We start from the raw sequence: 24,956 nt of genomic DNA on the forward strand, positions 1-24,956 counted from the left end.
TTAATTCAAACCCAATTTTTGCAGAAATACCTCTTTGGAATCAGAAGTTCCAGAACTACAAGGAAACAAAGCACGGAAAATGAGTGAGAAGGAAAACAAGCCCCCCAAATTGAGGCTACAATCACTGTAAGTGGTGAAATGAAACAGTGCATACTTTCATTCTAGGAGAATAGCTACATTTTGGTTCTGAAGGCTCTTTGACACTATGTAGTTGTAGTGCTATGACCCCAATGTAACTGCTATGAAATCCTTGGATTTGCAGTTTAAGGAGGGGGAGTTTTAGGGCTTCGCTGGATGACAAACCCAATAGCAGTTAAAATGGAATTATACTACTATAACAGTTTAGTGTGAATGTACCCCAACTAAAGTGAATCAGAGGCCATGATCTGTCTGCAACAGATCCAGTTTAAGTAGTCTTGTCAGCAATGGTAAAGATCTGTTGGAATGAGAGAAGTCAATGAGTCACAATTTTGTAGAAAGGTGATAGTCAAGGAACCAACTGAGGCTGAGAAGAGCATGAGCTAAGTGTTCCCTTTCAGAGCTTCACTTTCAGAATTTTGGCATGAAGGTCTCAAGTAAATATTATCTTAACTTATGGGATTAGGTCATACGTAAAAAGCAGTTCTCAGTTTTGTGTATCTTCCATGGTACTCCCTGCATTAATTTATGAGCCTTCAATGTTTGACAAAATAAGACCCTTTTTTCTTGGTCTCTTTTCCCTTTGCCCCATTTGCTTCAAAGCCTAGGAAAGGGGAGATAAAGTGAGCCCCTAAGCAGTGGTTCCCAACCTCCAGGTGCTTTGGATTTCAACTCCCATAAATCCCAACCACTTTACCAGCTGTTAGGGATTGTGGGAGCTGAAGTCCAAAACAACTGGAGGACCAGAGGTTGGAAACCTCTGCCCTAAGGTAATTGTATGACCCCGAAATCTTTCTTAGAGGCCTTCTAAAAAAATTAAAACAGCCTTTTCTGTTCCTGATAGACACAAATAGTTGCTCTTTTGACATGTAACAGGGCTGAGTCCCTAAAATTAATGGAAACCACAAATCACAACAGGAACTGGATGTCTGGTTTTGATTTTATTTCTTTTGTCATTTCTGGGTGAGTATCCATGCTGCACAATAGAAGTTGAAGTATGAAAGCTGCATCCCATGAACTCTTTGGTCTTCTAGTTTGGTGGAGCTGCTTCAATTTCTATGTTATAGTTCTTTTCCCTCCCTCTCAACTTCAGTCCTAGGAAGCTTTAATAGCGAGTTTGACGTCCCTCCCAAAATTGCAAATTCTAGGGATTTTCTTGGTGCAAGAGATGGTACTTCTAGTGGCATCACTAGAATTGTCCGCTGTGGATACAATCTGGGTGTAGTCCTAACTTAGATGCCTACATGGGGAAATAATTGGTGGGTGGATTAGAAGTTTGGGGTAACCAAGATTTTAGAAATGGAAACAAAGCAAGTCTTTCAGGTTCTCATTGCATGTTTCCCCCCCATAATTCTGCCGAAGCTTTCTAAGTCCTGTAAGTACAAAAAAAGGAGCTGTATCAGTTGAACATCATGTCAATTTTTCAACTGTTGGCGACATAAGTCCATTTCTTTCCTGCCTTTTATTTCCAATAGGTGTGCCAGGTTTCTTTCTTGTGCCTCATCTCTGAGGACTTCCTTCAGCCGGGCTAGCAAGGCGCTCTGTGTTTCCATCATCGCGGCTGTGTTCATTGCCATGGTTTCATTCTTCGTCATGGGCTTTCCATTCCAAAGGCCAGTGCAAGGTGCTCCTGTCGAGATAGGGGACGCTTGGACTTCGGTGCAACAGCTGTTATGGCCATATACTGGACTCCAGCATCAAGGCCCACCACCTGTATAAGGCAGTGGTGGAGTTTCAGATGGGTCTCCCTGGGACCCAGTTTGGCCTGGATTCTTGAATGGCCTGGTACAAAAAGAAGCATAGTTCAAGACTTCCAGCTTCGACGTGATTTTTTTAACATTAGATGGATGCAGCTTTGATGCGCATCCTCTTAAAAGTTCTGAAGACTTTGCCTTGACTAAATAGTATCTGGCAATGGAGTTCAAAATGAGATGGGAGTTCATTGTTTTCCAGTGCAGTGAGTGTATGTCTTTGTCTTTTTTAATCTCTTTTTTCCTTTCCCTGATCCTACTTGAAGAGGTTGGAAAATATGTTTGAAGAAATCCTCAGGAGAGGCTTGTCATAAATGGCTTTAAGTGAAAGGTATTTATTTTTTTTAAAAAAATGTCTGAAATGTGATCCTGTTGCAGATTTGTATGTCTTGTTTTATTGACGGGAGGGTCCTCAACTCAATAAAGTTCTTAAGTAGCAACATGGTGTCTTAAGAGTATGTTAGCACCCTGGTAGCAAGCAGAAGCTGGTACACGGCGTCTATGAAAAGGTAGTGGGTTTTGCTGACTCTCTCCATCCCTTCCTCGCTGCTGGCATCTTTGATCAAATGGTAAAGAGTGGAGTGGAATTCTGTGTCTTCGGCAATATTATTGGAGAAGGCCTCACTCTCCTCTGTAATCTCCAGCCTCTGAGCTCTTTGCCCACTGAACATATAAAGGGCCCAGTTGTCTTCCTTGACTGGTTCTTGGGCCAGGTGTTCACAGGCCTACGAGAGAAAGAGAGCCAAGACCATCTTGTTAGAACCTACACATTGCTAGATCCTGAAGCATAGTTTTGTTCCTTGAAATATGGATAGGTAGAACTTGTCCTTTCTATTCTAGATGCAATGTTGAATGGAATTGGCTCCCAGAATCAGGAGTATTGTGAGGAACCTCAATACTGGTAAAAGCTCCACCTCTCCAACCATACCACTACTCTTAAGTTGCCCTATGTCAGTGGCCTCAGAATTCTGCATTCCATTTTATTCCAGATTGTGGATAAATACTATATAATAACTAGCATATATATCCAGCATTGCCCAGCTACTTCATCACTCTAGAGAATGAATTCACTTTAAATCCCATTGCTGCCTCCTGAAGAATTCTGGGGTTTGTAGTTTAGTGAGGCTGCTAAAGGCTCCGTCCTAAACTACAAACCACAGAATTCTGCAGGAGGCAAAACCCGGATTTAAAGTGGATTCATTCTCTAGTGTGATGAGGTAGAAGATGTTGTTAGGATGGCTACCCACCTACTTTCTCCCTTCTCCAACTCTAAGAAGGCCTACCTCACAATGTTTCCAGGGCAACATAGCTAAATAGGGCATCACTCTTTATGACTCTTTCTTTCCTCATACACCTGTCACATTTCTTTCCCAGTAACATCACAGAGGGCTACTTCACCTAGCAACAATCCTTATTTGTTTATTTACCCTATTCATATCCCGCCTTTCTCAACACTGAAGAGGACTCAAGGCAGCTTTACATATAAACAACCATTCAATGCCTTAAAACACATACAATTAAAATAAACATTCAAATTAAGAATTAAAATTAATGCAAATTAAAACATTTAAATAACATTACAATCAATGTTAAAAACTGTGCCATCCACAATAGTAATCTAAGGCCATTCCATTAGTCATTGCACATAATCCGAATCTATCACTGCACTATAAATTATTCTCCGAAGACTTGATCCCAAAGCCACATTTTCACTTTCCTTCATTCAGCAACACCCAATCCAGTGACATGACAGGCCACTTCACCTAGCAACAGCCATTGTGTTACATACATACATACATACATACATACAAACTTTGACTTTTATATAGATTTTAATATTTTATTTACTTTTACTCAGGATTATATTTTTACATAAGTATGCTTGCATCATTATGTTTTGAAGCACTTCCGTGCAGCTGTGAATACAGATTCAAGCACAGAGCTACATTTCAGTGGTACTACTGGGAGACTACACTTGCTTGTGTGAATGCGTGCTCCTTCTCTCATATACACAAAACACACAAACAGCAGGGCAATAGCAAGGCTCACCTTAAAGACCACATTGTCCTCTCCACTCTCCAAATTCCACTTGCTCCAGCTGAAGGCAAAAGAGGATGCAACAAGAGCCATTTGCTGATAAGTCGTGACTTCTGCTGTTAGTGACTATGTAAACAAAATGACGATAGACAAATGAAATTGATAATGGGTAATTCTCTACACCCAAGAGATTATTTTTTCAGTAGATATCCAAAAGCAATGAAAATGGTTGTTGGTGCTGGCCTGCAAGATTTACCCTTATCCCTGATTCCAAAGTTCAGGAGTAGGAGAGGACAGAATTCTACCCCGATTCCAGATCACAATAGATGGTATATCTGCTTGTCACATACATCTCAATTCTTCCATTGCAATGCTGCATGTTACATGTTCATTTCCCAGCAAATGGACATATCTGCACCCCAGGCAGCTAGGAAGAAGTGGATTGGACATTGGACAAGGAAGGAGTGAAGCGCTTCCTATGCTACATCCAAAATCACATGTGCACATAAGCCTGAATTATTTCTATATTACATTTTAAACCAGGCATGGGCAAACTTCATCCCTCCAGGTGTTTTGGACTTCAAAACTCCCACAATTCCTAACAGCCTTTGCCCATGCCTGGTTTAAACAATCAAATAAGTGAGAAACATACAAAATAACACATTACAACAAAACAACTTGGGCCACACCAAACTTATAGCCACCACCAGCATATAATAAACCCTAAAATCAATCTGGCAGTTGGAGTAAAACATACAATATCTGTGAAATGTCTTCACTTGGAGCTGGAAGCACCATTGAGTATGTTTTAATTGAACCTCTGGGAAGAGCTTTCCACAGATGGGATGCCACCACCACAAAGGCTCTCTCCCTTATAATTGCATTGTCCAGGACAATCCTGTGAAACTTGTGGCCTTCCAGATGTTTGGGACTACAAATCCCAGAAGCCCTAGCCAGCTTGTCCAATAGCCAGGAATTCTGGGAGCTATCATTAATGAATGCTGACTGACGGGTGTCTAAGACCTCAGTGTACAGGTGCATGCTGCTCAATTTTTCTTGTTTGCAGCAGGGACAGTTCTACCTTGTTGTGTTTACTAAGTTGTAGAATCATAGAATCATAGAGTTGGAAGAGACCTCGTGGGCTGCCCTGTCCAACCCCCTGCCAAGAAGCAGGAAAATTTGATTCAAAGCACCCTCGACAGATGGCCATCCAGCCTCTGCTTAAAAGCCTCCAAGAAGGAGCTTCCTCCATGCTCCAGGGCAGAGAGTTCCACTGCTGAACTGCTCTCACAATCAGGAAGTTATTCCTAATGTTCAGGTGGAATATCCTTTCCTGTAATTTGAAGCCATTGTTCCTCATCCTAATCTCCAGTATAGCCTCTTCCTTCCTTCCTTCCTTCCTTCCTTCCTTCCTTCCTTCCTTCCTTCCTTCCTTCCTTCCTTCCTTCCTATGACTTCCCCTCATATATTGATAAATAGCAATCATGTCCTCTTAGCCTTCTTTTTTGCAGCCTAACCATTCCCAGCTCTTTAAGCCACTCCTCATAAGGCTGGACACATTCCAGCTTATTTATTTATTTAGAAGTTTTCTATACCGGCCTTCTCATCTCAACGAGGGACTCAGGTCGGTTTACAACATATATGCAAATACAGTAATATATAAGTACAACAGACTTCACTGACTTGGATAATCCTGCAGAACACATGATCAGATCTGGGACTTGTCAACATCTCCCTTCAATTGCGGTGCCCAGAATGTGTCCACAGTGTGATTCCAGATGTGGTTCTGACCAAGGCAGAATAGAAGGGTAGCATGACTTTCCTGGATCTAGAGTAGTGGTTCTCAACCTGTAGGTCCTCGGGTGTTTTGATCTACAACTCATAGAAATCCAGTCAATTTACCAGCTGTTAGGATTTCTGGGAGTTGAAGCCCAAAATATCTTGGGATTCATATCTTGAGTACCACTTATCTAGACGTTATGCTCCTATTTATGCAGGCCAAAATCCCATTGACTTTTTGAGCTGCCGCATGACAGCTAAAAAACACTAAAGTGTTTTAGTGACACTTTATATTATAGAGTTGAATACAATCAATGAGAAAATCAGTCTCTGGGGGCGGGGAACCTACACCACCTTGACCTGCAAGGGGAAGCAGGTAATAAAATAATAATAATCATCATCATCGTCATCATCATCAACAACAACAAAATATAAATCACAGTGCTGTATTTTCACATTGCCTGGCAAGCCGTCTGTCATAGGATTGTTCCCTCCAAAAACACCAGAGAAACATCATGCCAGTTGCAAAGTGTCTCAGTGTTTTGCTTGTTTGGGACAACAAATGGACCCTAAAGAACCCCTAGTTTACCACATTTGTGTAAAGCCAACTGAATCTCTTACCTTGTTATTCACACTGACATATTTGGGGGAATAATCAGCCGGGAAGATATTCATTCCAGCCCGCTTCACAGCCAAGATGAGGGACAGTGGAGTCATCCATTTCCCTCTGATATTGGCGAGGAGATCAGTGTCTTCATTTGTGGCGATGCTAGCAAGCATACACTGGTTGGCCTGCCTCCAAGCATAACAAAAGGACATGCACTGAACCAATGGCAGTGGTTTGGCTAAATTTCTGGTGGCTAGGAGGCTTTATTTCTTAGCTTTTTCTAACATACATATTCACACTCAGCATCACTTGTTGACAATGAATTTCTCAGGGCCGAGGCACTGCTGGCCTTTTTAATGGGCATGTGGGCGTTTTGTGTTTTAGTGACACTTTATATTATAGAGCTAAATAGAATCAGTGAGAAAATCAGTCTACAGGGGGGGGGGGAAAAACTACATTTCAGTGTTACCCAGTAATTATAGAACAAAAGAGACTGGTCAAAACCATTCTGCTGACACAGCCCTCATAATAGTATCCATTGAAGCTCTATATAGGAACCGTCTGAATGAAGTGTTTTTCTAGTAAAGTCATTATTCTCAGTTCAGCATAATTATTAGCACAAACCACCCACTCACAAAATGCCCAGGCAAGAGACACCAAGCTTCACAATAGATGACTCTACATTTTTTTAATCACTTCTGTTCTGCTTTATCAGACTTCACTGACTTGGATAATCCTGCAGAACACATGATCAGATCTGGGACTACTCTGAGCTCAGACTCCATTTTAGACTTCAGACTCCATTAGAGCATAGACTCCATCAGAGATGCTTTAGACCAGGAGTTCTCAAACTAAGGCCCAAGGGCCAGATACGGCCCTCCAAGGTCATTTACCCAGCCCTCACTCAGGGTCAACCTAAGTTGAATGCAGCAGCAGCAACAACAACAATCCTATCTCATTGACCAAAAGCAGGCCCACACTTTATTTGCTTTATTTCTATACCGCGTTTCTCAACCTATAATAGGTGACTCAATGCGGTTGTCCCATTGAAGGACTAATAAGTTTATATTTGTTAAAATTGTTCTTAATTTTAATTATTGTATTGTTTTAAAGTATTTTTGCACTACAAATAAGATATGTGCAGTGTGCATAGGAATTAATTCATTTTTTTTTTCAAATTATAATCCAGCCCTCCCAACAGTTTGAGGGACTGTGACCTGGCCCTCTGTTTAAAAAGTTTGAGGACCCCTGCTTTAGACTTTGGACTGTTAAGATCATAAGAAAAATGCCCTGTGTTATCTGCATACAGAAACCACTGCAAATCCTATCTGTAACTGGATTGACGAGTTATGTACCCGTATGCTGAATACATGAAGGTTGTGAGTCAACCAAATATGTTACTTTTAACAAAGTCTACTTTATTTTTGTCTCTTGAGAGCATGATATAGAAACGTGATATTTTATGGGAGAGTAGATGTTTTGGGACACTGAAAGAAACACTTCTGAAACTCCTGTTTTTGTGCATTGGCATAATATCTGTTCCTAACAGATCAGAGACAACCAGGTTATCCGTCTTTACAGCTAAAAACTGAATTGCCTTGCATAAGTACATGTGGATATACACCACTAAAGAGAAGATTTGACTCAAATGAGTGTTTTGGCTCTTCTCTGGAAGATCATACTTTTACTAACGGATATGATTTTCAAATGTTTTTGAATGCTTTTTTTCTCCAAAAGGCTATGGAGATTCTGTTTTTTCAAGAGGTTATGTTCTCTAAAGTGTCATGCCTTTCCAAAGCATCTTACCTGCAACTGCTGAAGCCATTACAATGAAGGGGACTTATTTCCAAGTGAAAACACACATAAGGCCCTGGTTTGCAGGATGTACCGTCATTACCTTGATGTCAATCTGGACCTCAGCAAAGGTGGTGAGGACGCAGAAAGCGGCTTCATCCAGACCAGTGGGCCGAAGCTCCCAGGATTGGTAGGGCATGTTGAGGTGAGCGTCCTGGAGTAAGGTTATGGTGAAGAAGCCATTCATTTTGAAAGCGATCTCCTTCTCTTGCATGTTGTAGACCACCTCTCCAATGTCATCAGTTCGCCAGGACTTTTCTTCCCCAAGGAGGGAACATAAGAGAAAGGGTATGATTTGAGATTGAAAGATCATTAGAAGGAGTTGCAGAACTGTGACTTAAGAGCCAGTATAGTACTGTGGTTGTAACCACTGGACAGGAACTGTGTGAGACCAAGGTTTCAATTCCCATTTGGCCATGGAACTCCTCAAGTGACCTTGGACAAGTCACACTTTTTCAGCCTAAGGTAAATGTAAAGGTTTTCCCTTCACATTAAGTCCAGTCGTGCCTGACTCTGAGGGTTGGTGCTCATCTCCATTTCTGTGCGCCAAGTTAGGTCCATGGCCATTGTTGGTGAGGTCCAGAGTGCTCTTTGATTGCAGGTGAACTATAACTACCAGTATCTGCAATGGCTATAAATCAAGCTTAATTCCCCCCTAACATCTCCAGCATTTTTCTTAAGTCATGGGGGTTCTGTTTGCCAAATGTGGTCCAGGTCCATTGTCACAGTGTCACAGTGCTCTGACTTGATGCAGGGTGAACTACAACTTCCATCATGTGGAGTCAATCCCCCAAGCTCCTCCAGTATGTTTAGTTGCTGATTAGTTCTGCTCTGTTTGTTGTGCAGACAGAGTTGAAAAGAGTAAGAAAGGGTTAAGGTAGAGACAGTGGGCGGGATCATGCAAATTCCACACCAATGGATCATGCAAATTCCACACCAATGGAGATTTAGTCTTGTATTCCTTACTGGAATGTCTGTGGTGGAGGAAACACATAAAATCTAGGATGCAATTTTCCCAGAATGAAAGCATTCTTTGGGTGGTGGGCAGTATGGTGTTTGGGGAGGACATTGGCAGGGGTTGGGTTACATGTTCATGGCACTCGCTATAACCTGAAATGTCATTGGAGGTAGGGCGTGTGGTGGCTCCTCAGCACTGTTTGTGGAAGTGGGAGCCTGTCTGTGGAAGTGGGCACCCCAGCAACATACACACATACACATTTTCACTTCTATTAGGAATACAGAATACTACTACTACTATTTTGTAAAATATATGCTTCCTGATTAATAGCAATACAGAGCAGGGCTGCTGACTTCCTTATCAGCATCCAACACTTTGGGTTTGTGATAGTTTTAAAAGAGCTATCCAAGGTGCTGAATCCCATCACCAAAATAGATTTAGCAACATGAAGAGCTATTGGAAACCCAGTAAAGACTAGCATTGATAGTGGAAATGACGTGGCAGCCATCAGCCACCAATGCATAATGCTGTGATGAATGTACATATGGGAGAATTTTGCAACACAGGTTTGCTTAACCATTTATAACTTCTCCCCAAAAGTTCTCCTTTATATCCACTTGCTGCTCTTATTCATGGCTGCCAATATGGTTAGAGGAAAAAGGAGAAAGGAATACCTGGGAAAACTGATTGAGAAAGGCTAATACCTCTTCCATCACCAATTCTGCTCTACCACAAGACTCATGGCATTAACCTTGCAAAATAAACAGACATTAAGTTGCAAGCAGCTCTCTGCAAGAGCTGCTTGCAACTTGATCATACCTGCAGGATTCCACCTTGCAATCAGTGGCTCTTCAAAGAAGATCACACTGTCAAGCAACCGGACCGTGATTCCTACAGTCAAATTAGAAGGATCTTCATTTTCTTCACATACAGCAGTGTAGGGGCAGAACTCTAACCCTGTATCCAGCACCTTTTTTGGGAAGAGGAAAATGTAACATTGCCTTCATAATAAATAACATTGCTTTCATGATAAATAAATGACTCTGGTTTAGATATTGATTCCACAAGGTAAAATGTGAGTGTCTGAAAATGTAACCCAAATTACCCAAAAGAGGGGCTGAGCGCTCCCTGAATAGTAGTGCTGAATATCATGCCTTCTGGTTTGAAAATGTTGATTCTCATAGCCTTAACAATATGAAGTCCTGGATCCCTTCAATGTTCATATGGAATCGGGTAATACAAATGTTTAATCTGAGACAGTAAAACCACAAGCCAGTTTTTTTTATTTATTATTATTATTATTATTATTATTATTATTATTATTATTATTATTATATTGTATTTGCCAATAAAGCAACATTTGATCTTGCTTTTCCTTCCCTTTCCAACTTAGAAGGGAACATTTTATGAGCAATATACGATTGTTGTAATACTGTTGGTGAACTAGTTCCTATTATATTATTATATTATATTTAATATGCTGTAAGCTGCTTTGGGTCCCATGAGGAAGAAAAACAGGATATAAATAAAGATTGATTATAATTATTATATTGCAGGATGGCACAGCAGTGAGAAAAAAAGGTAAACAAAATCTTGAGGCTTCAGGAAAACAATTCCTTCAGTGCCTTGCTTTCTTCACAACTGTGGTACAAATGGCCTCCTGCCACGTTCTCCTGCTGCCACAACTGTGCCAATATAAGCCAGTAACAGGATGCCAGCCACCCCCCACCCCCAATATACACACACATTTAACTTTGTATTAAGATAAAATTTACTTCCACCATTGTCCAGCCTTTAACATGTTTGGCTTGAGGCGGGAGTTTCAGTGCGTCAAAGTGGTATATGCCACCCACTGGCATAAACTGGTGCAAATCCACAATATATTCTTCCATCGGCTCCAGTTCACGGATACTAGGGCAGTATAGAGATGAAACATGAGCTAAAAAGAAAAGGCAGAAAAAAAATAAACCAATTAAAAATAAACCTGCAACCAGTTGGTTCTATGTATTTCCAGTGGGAAATCATTCCCAGGCCAAAATACCCAGTTTGCCACTGTGCATAGTCCTGGCCTGTTCATAACTCACGACCATTGCTCATCTATCGTCAGCCCCTTTCGGCATAGCTGTATAAAACTCACATTGAACTGGATTATATAGCAGTGTGGACTCAGATGTTGTTGTTGTTTAATCGTTCAGTTGCTTCTTCGTGATCTCATGGACCAGCCCACGCCAGAGCTCCCTGTCAGCCGTGGCCACCCCCAGCTCCTTCAAGGTCAAGCCAATCACTTCAAGGATGCCATCCATCCATCTTGCCCTTGGTCGGCCCCTTTTCCTTTTTCCTCCCATTATCCTCAGCATAATTGTCTTCTCCAAGCTTTCCTGTCTTCTCATGATATGGCCAAAGTACTTCATCTTTGCCTCTAATATCCTTCCCTCCAGTGAGCAATGGGGCATTTTTTTCTGGAGTATGGACTGGTTGGATCTTTTTGCAGTTCAAGGCACTCTCAGAATTTTCCTCCAGCATCACAATTTGCTGAGCCTTCCTTATGGTCCAACTCTATCATCCATAGGATGTTATGGGGAATATCATTGCTTTAACTATGCGGATCTTTGTTGACAGTGTGATGTCTCTACTCTTAACTATTTTATTGAGACTAGTCATTGCTCTCCTCACAAGAAGTAAACATTTTCTAATTTCCTGGCTGTAGACTGCTTCTGCTGTAATCTTCGGGCCTAGAAATACAAAGTCTGTCACTGCCTCCATGTTTTCTCCCTCTATTTGCCAGTTATCAATCTGTCTGGTTGCCATCATCTTGATTTTATTGATGTTTAACTGCAACCCAGCTTTTGCACTTTGTTCTTTTGCTTTGATTATAAGGCTCCTCAGCTCCTTCTCACTTTCATCCATCAAAGTAGTATCATCTGCATATCTATATTTCCTTATGGTGCCATTAAAATACCTCCCCACTAAGCAGCACCTATTTCTCTACTCACAGCTGTTATTGATCTGCTAGGTGGGCAGTGGGTTGGGCCGAAAGCTGGGCATTCACAGATTAAAATACAACAAATAAACCTTTCAATTGGCAACATGTATTGCAGCTGGTGGTTAACCTGTTGTGCTAAAGCCCGACCCAAAGTTTGCAGGGCTGTAAGGCTGTGAATGTTTCTTCCAGCAGTTTTAACTTCAGCCTATGTGTTCTGCATACAAGATGAATTGGTAGGGTGAGAGTATACAACCCTGCTGAACTCCTTTCCCAATCTTGAACCAATCTGTTGTTCCATGGTCTGTTCTTACTGTTGTTACTTGGTTGTTATACAGATTCCTCAGGAGACAGACAAGATGACTTGAGATCCCTACACCACCAAGAACGTGCCACAATTTTATGATCCACACAGTCAAAGGCTTTAGAATAGTCAATGAAAAAGAAATAAATGTTGAGTTGTGGGTTTTTCGGGCTTATATAGCCATGTTCTAGAAGCATTCTCTCCTGACGTTTCACCTGCATCTATGGCAAGCATCCTCAGAGGTTGTGAGGTCTCTCTGAAACTCCCTGCCTTCATTATCCAGTGGATATTGGTCTCTCATTCCTCTGCATTTTCTAAACCCAACTTGTACATCTGGCAACTCTCGCTCCTTGTATTGCTGAAGTCTACCTTGCAGGATCTTGAGCATTACCTTTACTGGCATGAGAAATAAGGGCCACTGTACAAAAGTTTGACTCAGATAATCCAGTTCAAAGCAGATATTGTGGATTATCTAACTTGATATTCTGGGTTATATGGCTGTGTGGAAGGACCCTCAAACTCTAACACATTGCTTAACCATAAGCACACAAGCAGTTGGATCAAATACCTCTAGAAACTGTTTGAAGGAGGATGGAGCTCTTATCCGTAGCATATTCTGTGTTTTCAGTCTCAACCGCAGAACTTTTCACTTCTTCGATGAAAACAGAAGTCGCACTCTGGACAAAGCAGAGGACGCATCTTGTTAGCAATTCTAGCTACCTGTAGTAAGTTGTTTTAGTCTAAGCATGAACAATCAAAACAGGCTTTTTCAAGGTTTGTTGTTGTAGGTTTTTTTGGGCTATATGGCCATGTTCTAGAGGCATTCTCTCCTGACGTTTCGCCTGCATCTATGGCAAGCATCCTCAGAGGTTGTGAGGTCTGTTGGAAACTAGGAAAATCGGGTTTACATATCTGTGGAATGACCAGAGTGGGATAAAGAACTCTTGTCTGTTGGAGCTAGGTGTGAATGCTTCAACTGACCACCTTGATTAGCATTTGATGGCCTGGTAGTTTTTTGAGGATGCTTGCCATAGATGCAGGCAAAACGTCAGGAGGGAATGCCTCTAGAACATGGTCAGATAGCCCCCCCAAAAAAACCTACAACAACCCAATGATTCCAGCCATGAAAGCCTTCAACAGTACATTTTTTCCAAGGTGGTTTGCATGCTAACATCATGATAAGAGCTAAGTCAGTACCTATAATTTAGCAATCCCATCTAAAACCACCAAACAGAAGAGCAGCAATAATTCGTTCAGAAATCTCAGACAAATTTCAAATGGATTTCCTAGTTTACTATTTTTTCCCTTCCTTTCTGAATCTCAGTATCAAAGTTAGAAGAGATCCCTGAGGGGAAACGCCCTCCCATTGGCTGTATTGGTGGGGAGGTATCAGAAGATAATGCCCCTGTGAGCTTGTTCAATGCATGTTCTACAGAGACATCAGAACTAATCTCATTACACCATGGCTACTCAAATCTCATTACACCATGGCTACTCAAATACCCAGGATGCTCTTGGAGTCTAGCACTACAGTAACTTACAGTTTTGCTAGGTTCAATGGATGATTGAACCTGCAGGACTGCACTTGACAGGAGCGTGGCTGAAGCAACCTGTTGCAGCTGAGATGCTGCTGGATTTGTAATGTGCCTCTCCTTCTCACTTTAGTACTCCCAAAGCGTTTGACTCCTCCTAGCAGACTTCCTCCCTTGGTCCCATACCTTTTATGTTGACTGTGCCTTTAAACAGTGTTTTTAAAACTGTTTTCTAATCTTTTTAAATGACTGTCTCTCTAGGAAACTGTGTTTTATAGAATCTTAGAGTTGGAAGAGACCTTGTGGGCCATCCAGTCCAACCCTCTGCCAAGAAGCAGGACAATCGCGATCAAAGTACCCTCAACAGATGGCCATCCAGCCTTTGTTTAAAAGCCTCCATAGAAGAAGTCTCCATCACACTTTGGGGTAGAGAGTTCCACTGCTGAACAGCTCCCAGGAAGTTCTTCCTAATGTTCAAGTGGAATCTCCTTTCCTGTGGTTTGAAGCCATTGCTCTGCATTCTAGTCTCCTGGGCAGAAGAAAACAAGCTTGCTCCCTCCTTCCTAAGACTTCCCCTCACATATTTATACATGTCTCTTCTCAGTCTTCGCTTCTGAAGGCTAAAAATGCCCAGCTCTTTAAGCCACTCCTCATAGGGATTGTTCTCCAGACCCTCGATCATCAGTTTTGCCTTCCCAGGATGTTTGTGCCCCACTTTGTGCTGGTCATGGACCGTAATAAAGTTTGGTTGTTGTTGTTGTACTGAGAGAAAAAGAATCTGTCATCTTGTCAAAGCACTGGGATTGTGGCGCAACTGGCTAAGTGTCAGCTGCATTAAGATCACTACTGTCTGAAAGGTCATGATTTCAAAGCCAGCCTGGGTCGGAGTGAGCTTCCAGCCAATTTGTGTAGCTTGTTGTCGACCTTTGCAACCTGAAACACAGTTGCATCTGTCAAGTAGGAAATTTACGTACCACTTACGTGTGGGGAGGCTAATTTAACAAATTTATGAGGCCATAAAAAATCTCCAGCAAAAGCATGCGGGGAATGCGGAAAGTACTTCATCATTGTTGCAGATGGACGGTGAAGCAACAGCTCCCCTGGTGGCCAGAAAATTGGAATGTTAAATAGCCTCTGACTGTCTGTCTATATGTGTGTCTATGACATTGAATGTTGAATGTTTCCCATGTATGTGTACATTGTAATCCGCCCTGAGTCCCCTGCGGGGTGAGAAGGGTGGAATATAAACACTGTAAATAAATAAATAAATAAATACATAAATAAATAAATAATTGTTCCGCATCCTAGTCTCCAGGGCAGAAGAAAACAAGCTTGTTCCCTCCTCCCTAAGACTTCCCCTCACATATTTATACATGGCTATCATGTCTCTTCTCAGTCTTCTCTTCTGAAGGCTAAAAATGCCCAGCTCTTTAAGCCGCTCCTCATAGGGATTGTTCTCCAGACCCTCGATCATCAGTTTTGCCTTCCCAGGATGTTTGTACCCCACTTTGTGCTGGTCATGGACTGTAATAAAGTTTGGTTGTTGTTGTTGTACTGAGAAAAAAAAAGAATCTGTCATCTTGTCAAAACAAATGTTGGACATCAAAGAATCAAAAGAAGGCTCTTAAAAATGGAAGTCTAATCATCGCCATTTTCGAACAGCACAGATTACAGTTTCACCAGGAAGATATGTCTATGGAAAATGAGATGCTGAACGAGGCAATTCATTACTACATATATATAAAAATCTGTTCCAATTTTCATATTGTAGGGGCAACCAGGTGCTACCCGCATTAAAAATCTCTCATCTGTGCAGCTTGCTAATGCCACCCTTGTCTCTGCTGCCCTGCCTTACCTTGCTTCTAATTGTGGAGTGCTCTGACCGGGTCTCCAGATTGGCTGGACTCATTTGACTCTTTGTGGCTTTCGCTTCCACACTGCTCACAGGAGTCACTGGTTTTTGTATTGGCATTTCCAGTGCGGGCGGCTCTTTGGGATAAGCCTGAGAGGGGGATACGTGGTCATAATGGGTGTGCAAGATGCGTACAGCGACATCACAAATGGCCAGTGGTTTGGGGAGGTCAAACCCATTGCACGGCTGCTTCTGGTCATCATAAAAGCACTGGCTGCGGAACCTGGTTGGGAGGGGTGGAAGCAAAACAATATTCTATGAACTAAATTTCCACTGATAGTACATGTTCTTAAAAGGTCTTATACAGGTTGCACATCCCTTATCCCTTACAAGTTGCCCCTATGATGCACTTTCCCTCTTCCTAAACTGAAAGACTAATCCCAGATTTCTCTTTTTGTGTGTGCAGTTGAGAAACTGCAAGTCGCTTCTGGTGTGAGATAACTGGCTGTCTGCAAGGACGTCCGGATGTTTTACCATCCTGTGGGAGACTTCTCTCAGGCCCCCGCATGAGAAGCTGGAGCTGACAAAAGGGAGCTCACTCCACTCCCTGGATTCAAATCGCCAAGCTTTCAGTCAGCAGTCCTGCTGGCACAAGGGTCTAACCCATTGCACCACTGGGCAATATTCATATATGCAAATACAGGTATTTCTAAATCTAAAAAATCCAAAACACTTCTGTTCCCAAGCATTTCAAATAAAGGATCACAAAGCACATGGTTTGTATGCAGAAGGTTCTTCCTTCGTTTCTAGCAACATGTCTTGTATTGAAAGATCTCTCTCTGTAAAATTGTAGACACTTTCTAGCAGTTGATGCTGAGAAAGATGACTCAATATTATGACACAGTATAATGCTGGGAGTGCTGGGAACAGTAACCCAACAAACCTAGCAGGAGTCAAAAATGGAAGAAGATGGCATAGAGTTTCCAGCCTTAAAGAAGGCAAGACTACCAAAATATGAGCCTGGCATTCCTCCATGGCGCCATCATCTAGCAATTATAATAACCCAATATTTTTGTTTGTTTCCTTAACAAAAGTTACATTGAATGTATGACTAAATCGTGTATGTCGCAAGGGTAAATGTGAAGCACTCCCAAGACAACAACATCTTCAAGCACTGTACTTTGGATTCTTCTTGAGGTTTGCCCAAACACATAGCGTGATGTTCTGCCTTTTAATTACAACTTCCATGTTTCCACTCTCAGATTCTGCATAACTGCTGGCTTGCTGCAGAAAATATAGAAAGAGAAAGTATTAAGCTGTCTGAAGAGTAGAGTTAGTTTATCTGCAAGCTGATGGTAAACCTGGGATTGAACAATATATCACTCTTAAGAGAAGACTGCATTGAAAGGCATGGTGGCATACTCTAGTTTCAGATAGTGCAGGCTGATTGTTTTCCAACATTTAGGCATAGCTACTAGGCATGTGCAATCCATGGTTCTAAATGGTTCTAAAGTACTTACAAAACTAAAGTTCTGGTTGTGAAAACTAGGGGGCGCTGGTGCTTTGTTTATACAGTTCTGGTGGTGAAAATTTCAGAACTCTAACAAAACTTTCAAAATTTCATTATTATTTCATTATTGGTGATTTTTATGACAGAACCTATTAGGAACTGCCATTTATAATGACATTTTGAAAGTTGTGTTAGAGTTTTGAAAGTTTCACCACCAGGACTTTAGCAACACTGTAGAAGCAAAGCACCAGCACCCCTTGGTTTTCACCACCAGAACTTCAGTTTTGTAAGTACTTTAGAACCATTTAGAACCATGGATTGCAAGTGCCTAATAGCTACATGTGATGTGTGAAATTCTCTGTTCTTGTCCCACCATCACTGGTGGTTTATGATACAAACTGTGGACAAAGGAGATCTCACGATGTGGTGCTACAATTTGGGTCAATGCAAAGGTACATGCGGGGAGAACTCTTCATGGGGCGACCATATTCAAGTATGATGTTGTCTTTCCCTATCTCTCAGGTCTTATCAAACAATGGCAACTCTACACTGCCTGAAAATAATATTTAACCAGATCCATGCTAGGGCCAGTCAACATAAACAGAGGACTGTCTTACTCTCTCTGTGACCATCCCCACAATTAGATGTTAGGTGTTTTATAGCATTATGGATAATAATAGGTGGGTGCTTTCCATATTTGTCAAAATTTCAGTCAGAGAAAGAATTTCTGAACTCATCTTCTTATTAGCAGTCAACTTGTCAAATTACTCCCCACATACACCAAATTCAGTCCAGTTCATTCATATATATATATATATATATATATATATATATATATATGCGAGCACACACTGGTAAACATGCATGAAAACCAACAAGAATGTGTGAATCAGTCCTTTGTGCAATATGAAAACAATCCCAGTATCTGCATACCTTTAGCAGATGTTCTGTTGCCTCATTGTACTTGTGATGCAGAAGTGCCTGGAGTTGCAAAATGGTTTCGTGGTATTGAGTAACATCTTTTGGAGACAGCTCATGGAAAGGTGTATCCAGTATACACATTTCTAATTTGTCAATTAACTGAAAGAAGAAATTATGACAATAATGATTTTATACTTCATCTTTTTCCCAGCTCTGGGACTCAAAGGTGGATTACAAAGAATTAAAACACACACAGCTATAAGTTCACATTTCACATAATTTAAAATATAAATTAATTACTAATAGAATTAAAAGCAATATATCAATATCAGTGATCAATGGAGCCCCCCGGTGGTGCAATGGGTAAAACCCTTGTGCTGGCAGGACTGAAAACCAATAGGTCAAAGGTTTGAATCCAGGGAGAGCATGGATGAGCTCCCTCTGTTGGCTCTAGCTCCCCATGCAGGGACATGAGAAAAGCCTCCTACAAGGATGATAAAACATCCAGGCATCCCCTGAGCAATGTCCTTGCAGACGGCCCATTCTCTCACACCAGAAGCGACTTGCAGTTTCTCAAGTTGCTCCTAACACAAAAATGATCAGTTTATATGCCCCCAAGGAACTCTATTGACTCTGGAAAATTGAAGCTTCTGTTTTTATGTTTTATGATTGTTTTATATTTGTTTTATGTCTGATATAATAGGTTGTTTAATTTTTATTCTAATTGGCTAAGTTATAATTTGTTTTTATATGATGTGGAGTTTAATTTTTGTCATTATGTGTCTATTAGTTGGGTTGGTGTAGGTTTTTTCGGGCCATATGGCCATGGTCTAGAGGCATTCTCTCCTGACGTTTTGCCTGCATCTGTGGCAAGAAGCCTCAGGGTTAGTGAAGACCTCACTAACCCTGAGGATGCTTGCCACAGATGCAGGCAAAACGTCAGGAGAGAATACCTCTAGACCATGGCCATATGGCCCGAAAAAACCTACAACAACCCAGTGATTCCGGCCATGAAAGCCTTTGACAATACATTGTCTATTAGTTGTTATGTTCAGACTTTCAATGTTTGCCTTTTTTGTGATTGGAATCCGCCGTGACTCCCTTTGTGGAGATAGGGCAGAATATAAATAAAGATTAATAATAATAATAATAATAATAAGAAGAAGAAGAAGAAGAAGAAGAAGAATAGATGTTTGTTCCTGGTTGGTTGGTTCCTAAAAAGAAGGTGACAATTGAGTAAAAGGCGGAAACTTTGTTTGTGTGCCAGAAACTTCATGATATATCAATATATCTGAAATGTCTGTTTTGTTTGATATTATCTTTTACATCTTTTATGACTCTTCCATGTTTTTAATGGAATCTTGTCAAGATGCCGCAAATGACATTTGGAAGGACCACATCACAGAAATCATTATATTGAATAAACAATAAAGTTATAAACTACCAGAGATGGAAAATGCCACATACGAATATGAACAAACCCTCTATTTATTTATTCAGTCGGTCGGTCAGTCAGACAGGCAGTCAACCGACCAGCATTTATTAGTCAACCAATGATACTACACAGGAAACAAAGGTCAACTCAAAGCAAAATGTTAATTCACTTATTAAAACATTTACACCTTTGCCCTTCTGTCCCAAAAGTCAGCATCTTCAGCAGCAAGGAAAAGAAAATATTAGTGGGCTAGCAGCTAAGATCCCATTTTGATAAAAAGTAAAGGTAAAGGTCCAGTCCAGTCCAGCCATGTCTGACTCTGGGGTGTGGTGCTCATCTCCATTTCTAAGCCGATGAGCCAGTGTTGTCCATAGACAACTCCAAGGCCACGTGGCCGGCAAGACTGCATGGAGCGCCGTTACCTTCCTGCCAGAGTGGTACATATTGATCTACTCACATTTGCGTGTTTTAGAACTGCTAGATTGGCAGGTTGCTAGGTTTGGTACAGGCTGAGTATCGTTTATCTGAAATCGTATCAGTCTATGGTATCTGCAACGTTCTCTACGTGGTGTTGCCTCTGAAGACTGCTCGGAAGCTTCAATTAGTCCAACGAGTGGCAGCCAGATTGCTAACAGGAGCAGGGTACAGAAAGCACACGACTCCTCTGTTACCACTGGCTGCCAATTAGCTTCCGAGCACAATTCAAAGTGCTGTTTTTGACCTATAAAGCCCTAAACGACTCCGACCCAGTTTACCTGTCTGAACAGATTCTCCCCTACGAACCATCAAGGTTATTAAGATCTTCCGGAGGGGCCCTGCTCTCAGTCCCACCACCCTCGCAATCGCGTCTGGTGGGGACGAGGGACAGGGCCTTCTCGGTGGTGGCCCCTCGGCTTTGGAATTCCCTCCCACCAGAAATTAGATCTGCTCCTTCCCTCCCGACCTTTAGAAAGCTAATAAAAACCTGGCTTTGGAATATGGCATTCGATGATTGAGTCAATAACCCTTCTCCACATGGAAGGATGGCGATGAATTGGGACTGTGTTTGACAACTTAGCTTGTGTAATGTGTGGATGTATTTTATTGTATTTTATATTTTAATGTATAATGATGATGCATTGTGCTGTTTTTTATATTACTGTATATGAACGCATGTTGTGAACCAGCCTGAGTCCCTCCTTGGAGGTGAGAAGACCGGTATATAAAACTTCTAAATAAATAAAATAAATAAATATGGGCCCGTCCAGGCATTACCTCTATCCCAGAAGCTCCTGCAGCAAACAGGAGGGTGGCCAAAAGCCATTCCCTGTAAACACGGAAGCAATAGCTACAAACAGCAAAAAATGTGAGATTTTCAGGTGTGGAAATATCCCAGTTCTGATCCAAAAATCTGCCTCTTCAAATGTATGTATGTTCCTGCACTTGGAAATCACAGGAATTTTTATCTGGGCTTGTTCCTGGGTTTTAGATCTTTGTTCCTGGTTGGTTGGTTCCTAAAAAGTAGGTGACAGTTGAGTAGAAGGGGAAAACTTTGTTTGTGTGCCAGAAACTTCATGAAACACGTGGAAGGCACATTTTCTCTGGCCAGGACGAAGTTGTGGCCCTGTAGTCAACGTTGTACATATTGTACTGTCGAAGGCTTTCATGGCCAGAATCACTAGGTTGTTGTAGGTTTTTCAGGCTATATGGCCATGTTCTAGAAGCATTCTCTCCTGACGTTTTGCCTGCATCTATGGCAAGCATCCTCAGACATCGTGAGGTCCTCACAACCTCTGAGGATGCTTGCCATAGATGCAGGCAAAACTTCAGGAGAGAATGCTTCTAGAACATAGCCATATAGCCTAAAAAACCTACAACAACTCAGTTGTACATATTTTTACAATAAGAGCAATCAGTAATAGACATTTAAAACCCAGGAACAACACCCTGTCTGCACAGATGACCCTGCAGCTTATATAACCCAGGATTGGGACTTATACAATGATTTGTATCTTCGCATTTCAAGTTGTTGTTGTTGTTGTTGTTGTTTTTAAAAAAGCCAAACTTTCCGGTGGGAGTTCTGTGGCGGCCATTTTGGGGACTGCAAAATCCCGTGACAAAGCAACAAGTGTAGACAATGGAGGCAGAAATTCTGGCACCAACAGGTCTGTATCTGGACATCTCAGGTCCCAGGTTTTTTTGCCCTTAACTAAAGAGCACGATTTAGTGCTGTCTGGAACCACCTATGACTCTACATCCTAAATAATGAATGCAATGTTTAAAGTAGAATGTAATGTCACTAACTTACATCCAATACCCTGTTGCCTTTCTCAATAATGGTAAAGATATCATTGTTGGTATCCTCCTTCCATAGGCTCATGAAAGTATTGATTTCCTGCAGAATCATTGGGTCGGGAGTTCCATCACAGCCAGTGTAGTGTTCCCACTGAACAGAAACAGATCAATAAAATACTCACTTCAAATTAAGAAAGGAACGTGGATTGATGGAGATAAAAAAATTAATGTCATTCAAAACTAGGAACAGTTACTATATATATATATATATATATATATATATATATATATTATAGAAACAGAATTATTGAGTTGGATGAGACCTCGTGGGCCATCCAGTCCAACCCCCTGCCAAGAAGCAGGAAAAACACATTCAAAGCACCCTCGACAGATGGCCATCCAGCTTCTGTTTGAAAGCCTCCAGAGACAGAGCCTCCACCACACTCCGGGGCAGAGAGTTCCACTGCTGAACAGCCCTTCTCACAATTAGGAAGCTCTTCCTAATGTTCAGGTGGAATCTCCTTTCATAGAATCATAGAATCAAAGAGTTGGAAGAGACCTCATGGGCCATCCAATCCAACCCCCTGCCAAGAAGCAGGAATATTGCATTCAAAGCACCCCGACAGATGGCCATCCAACCTCTGTTTGAAAGCCTTCAAAGAAGGAGCCTCCACCACACTCTGGGGCAGAGAGTTCCACTGCTGAACAGTCCTTTCTCACAGTTAGGAAGCTCTTCCTAATGTTCACATGGAATCTCTTTTCCTGAAGTTTGGAGCCATTGTTCCACATCCTAGTCTCCAGGGCAGCAGAAAACAAGCTTGCTCCCTCCTCCTAGAACTTCCCCTCACATTTTGATGCATGGCCATCATCATATCTCCTTTCAGCCTTCTCTGCTGCAGGCTAAACATGCCCAGCACTTTAAGCTGCTCCTCATAGGGCTTGTTCTCCAGACCCTTGATCATTTGTGTCATCATCCTCTGGACACATTCCAGCTTGGTAACATCTCCCTTCCATTGAGGTGCCCAGAACTGGACACAGTATTCCTAGCAGATCTCTAGCACCAGAAGATTCCCCCCTTATGTGCAAATACAATATCTGTGATTTCACTTACCCACATCACGAAAATATTACCCTCTCCCTGAAGGTGTTTTCAGGCCACATTCCAGTATGACTCTATGGTTTGCTTCTGGTCCAAGTATAGTAAATATATAGGGTTCTCTATTATTCACAATTGCAACTATCCACAGAAAGTCTATATCCTTTCTGTGCTGAATTTCTCTGTCACTTTAGAGCAGTAGATGTTGCATAGGATACCCAATACATTTTTGACTCCACTTTTATTTAAGGAAACAAATACTTAAGTCATCTATGGCTATAAAAATGAGATGTATTGAAAACCAAGTGTACCTTTGCAAGAGCTCTAAATTTAGCCTTACATTGGCTTGCGGTTAAAAAGCTTTCTTCAAGAACAGCAAGTTCAGCAAGTTCAACCCCTCTGCGTTCTTGATCCTGCATGGGACAAAACCAGGTGGCTTGCTGTCATTTTATTCTGCAAACAGCCATTTCAAAGCATGGTCCACCTGAGATTTCTTTAACACCACGGCAAGGTGTGTGTGATCTAACCTTGGCTTCCAAGCGTTCTCTCTTCTCTCTTTCGATCCTTTCCTTTTCAAGCCTTGCAGCTTCTTCTAGCTCAGCACGGATTCGTGCTTGCTCTGTCAAAGAGATGTTTCCCCATTCAATGCAATTAAAATCAGTTAAATAATACATAAATAGTATTTAACAAATAGAACTACTAGATGTTCAATGTGTGTGAAGGCTTTTATGGCTGGAATCACTGGGTTGCTGTGAGTTTTCCAGGCTGAATGGCCATGTTCCAGAAACATTCCCTCATGACATTTCGCTCACATCTATGGCAGGAATTCTCAGAGCTTGTGAGGTCTGAGGATTCTTGCCATAGATGTGGGTGAAACGTCAGGACAGAATGCTTCTGGAGCATGGCCATTCAGCACAGAAAACTCACAGCAACGCAGAACTACTAGAGATTCCATGCAAACAAGAAAGAAACTACATATACAGTAGAGTCTCGCTTATCCAACATAAATGGGTCAGCAGAACCTTGGATAAGCAAAAATGTTGGATAAGAAGGGATTAAGGAAAAGCCTTTTAAACGTCAAATTACGTTATGATTTTATAAATTGAGCACTAAAACAACTTATTTTACAACAAATCGACAGAAAAAGCAGTTCAATACACAGTAATGTTATGTAGTAATTACTATATTTACGAATTTAGCACCAAAACATCGCAGCGTATTGAAAAAGCTGTGGATCCGGGCGGGAGGCAGACTGCGTTGAATAATACAGAACGTTGGATGAGCAAAGGTTAGATAAGTGAGACTTTGCTGTATATGCAAAAGTATTTATTTATTATTTACCATATTTATATACTGCCCCTCTCAACCCAGAGGCAACTTGAGGCGGTTTACAGTTGGCAGTCAATGCCCCCAAATAACATAAATACAGTTAAAAACATTACATATAATATAAACCATATAAAAGCAATAAAACAATAAAAACCATAAAACACAAGTCCATAAAACAAAAGTTCTCCCCCACATGTACCTTGACCACGCAGAGCTGCTTTTCCCATGAAGGCATTCATCAGTATTTGTATGAGTCTACAGTGTTCCCTCACTTTTCGCGAGGGTTCTGTTCTAGGACCATCCGTGATAAGTGAAAATCCGCAAAGTAGGGATGTCATATTAATTTTAATATTTATGCATAATTGTATATATTTTATATATTATTTTCTTACCCATGCTTCTTTCTCCACCTCCCAGTCCATCCCAAGGGCACCTGCCTGCCTTCCTGGCCTCCGCAGAGCCTCCAGAGCCACTCAGGCAACAGCATGCCAGGGAGGCAGGTGGCCACACTTTCATGATCTGTGGAGGCCAGGAAGGCAGGCCTTCCCCACCATGCCTCAGGCCGCCACACTTCCAAGGTCCCTGGCCTCCACTGGATG

General features: G+C 41.6%; 2 protein-coding genes across 2 annotated transcripts in view; one reads left to right on the forward strand and one right to left on the reverse strand.

Annotated features, from left to right (window-relative positions):
- Positions 1-1,857, forward strand: part of IRAG2 (inositol 1,4,5-triphosphate receptor associated 2) — a 75,107-nt gene extending 73,250 nt beyond the window's left edge. The window contains exons 36-37 of the mRNA XM_067469311.1: positions 25-126; positions 1,614-1,857. Coding sequence (XP_067325412.1) covers positions 25-126; positions 1,614-1,857 — 346 coding nt within the window. The remainder of the gene's footprint in view (positions 1-24; positions 127-1,613) is intronic.
- A 128-nt stretch (positions 1,858-1,985) lies between these two features.
- DNAI7 (dynein axonemal intermediate chain 7) lies at positions 1,986-23,420 on the reverse strand. Its single transcript, XM_060776395.2, has 12 exons — positions 23,340-23,420; positions 21,946-22,083; positions 18,236-18,382; positions 16,973-17,076; positions 15,796-16,075; positions 12,977-13,085; positions 10,900-11,063; positions 9,944-10,094; positions 8,210-8,424; positions 6,327-6,497; positions 3,939-4,052; positions 1,986-2,614 (listed from the first exon to the last, which is right to left on the reverse strand). The coding sequence occupies exons 2-12, from the start codon at positions 22,042-22,044 to the stop codon at positions 2,339-2,341; spliced, it is 1,830 nt and encodes a 609-aa protein (XP_060632378.2). The 5' UTR covers positions 22,045-22,083; positions 23,340-23,420; the 3' UTR covers positions 1,986-2,338.
- Between the last annotated feature and the right edge of the window lie 1,536 nt (positions 23,421-24,956).

Source organism: Anolis sagrei, chromosome 5 (genome assembly GCF_037176765.1).
Source record: "Anolis sagrei isolate rAnoSag1 chromosome 5, rAnoSag1.mat, whole genome shotgun sequence".
In the NCBI taxonomy this organism is placed as follows: Eukaryota; Metazoa; Chordata; class Lepidosauria; order Squamata; family Dactyloidae; genus Anolis; species Anolis sagrei.

Excerpts from the sequence above, each read along its gene's own strand:
- DNAI7 (XM_060776395.2), bottom strand. The coding sequence starts at position 22,044 with ATGATTCTGCAGGAAATCAATACTTTCATGAGCCTATGGAAGGAGGAT. Across the intron at positions 11,064-12,976 it reads CCTTCAAACAGTTTCTAGAG|CTCATGTTTCATCTCTATAC; the intron begins GTATTTGATCCA and ends TTTTCTTTTTAG. Across the intron at positions 8,425-9,943 it reads TGCAAGGTGGAATCCTGCAG|AAAAGTCCTGGCGAACTGAT; the intron begins GTATGATCAAGT and ends TCCTTGGGGAAG.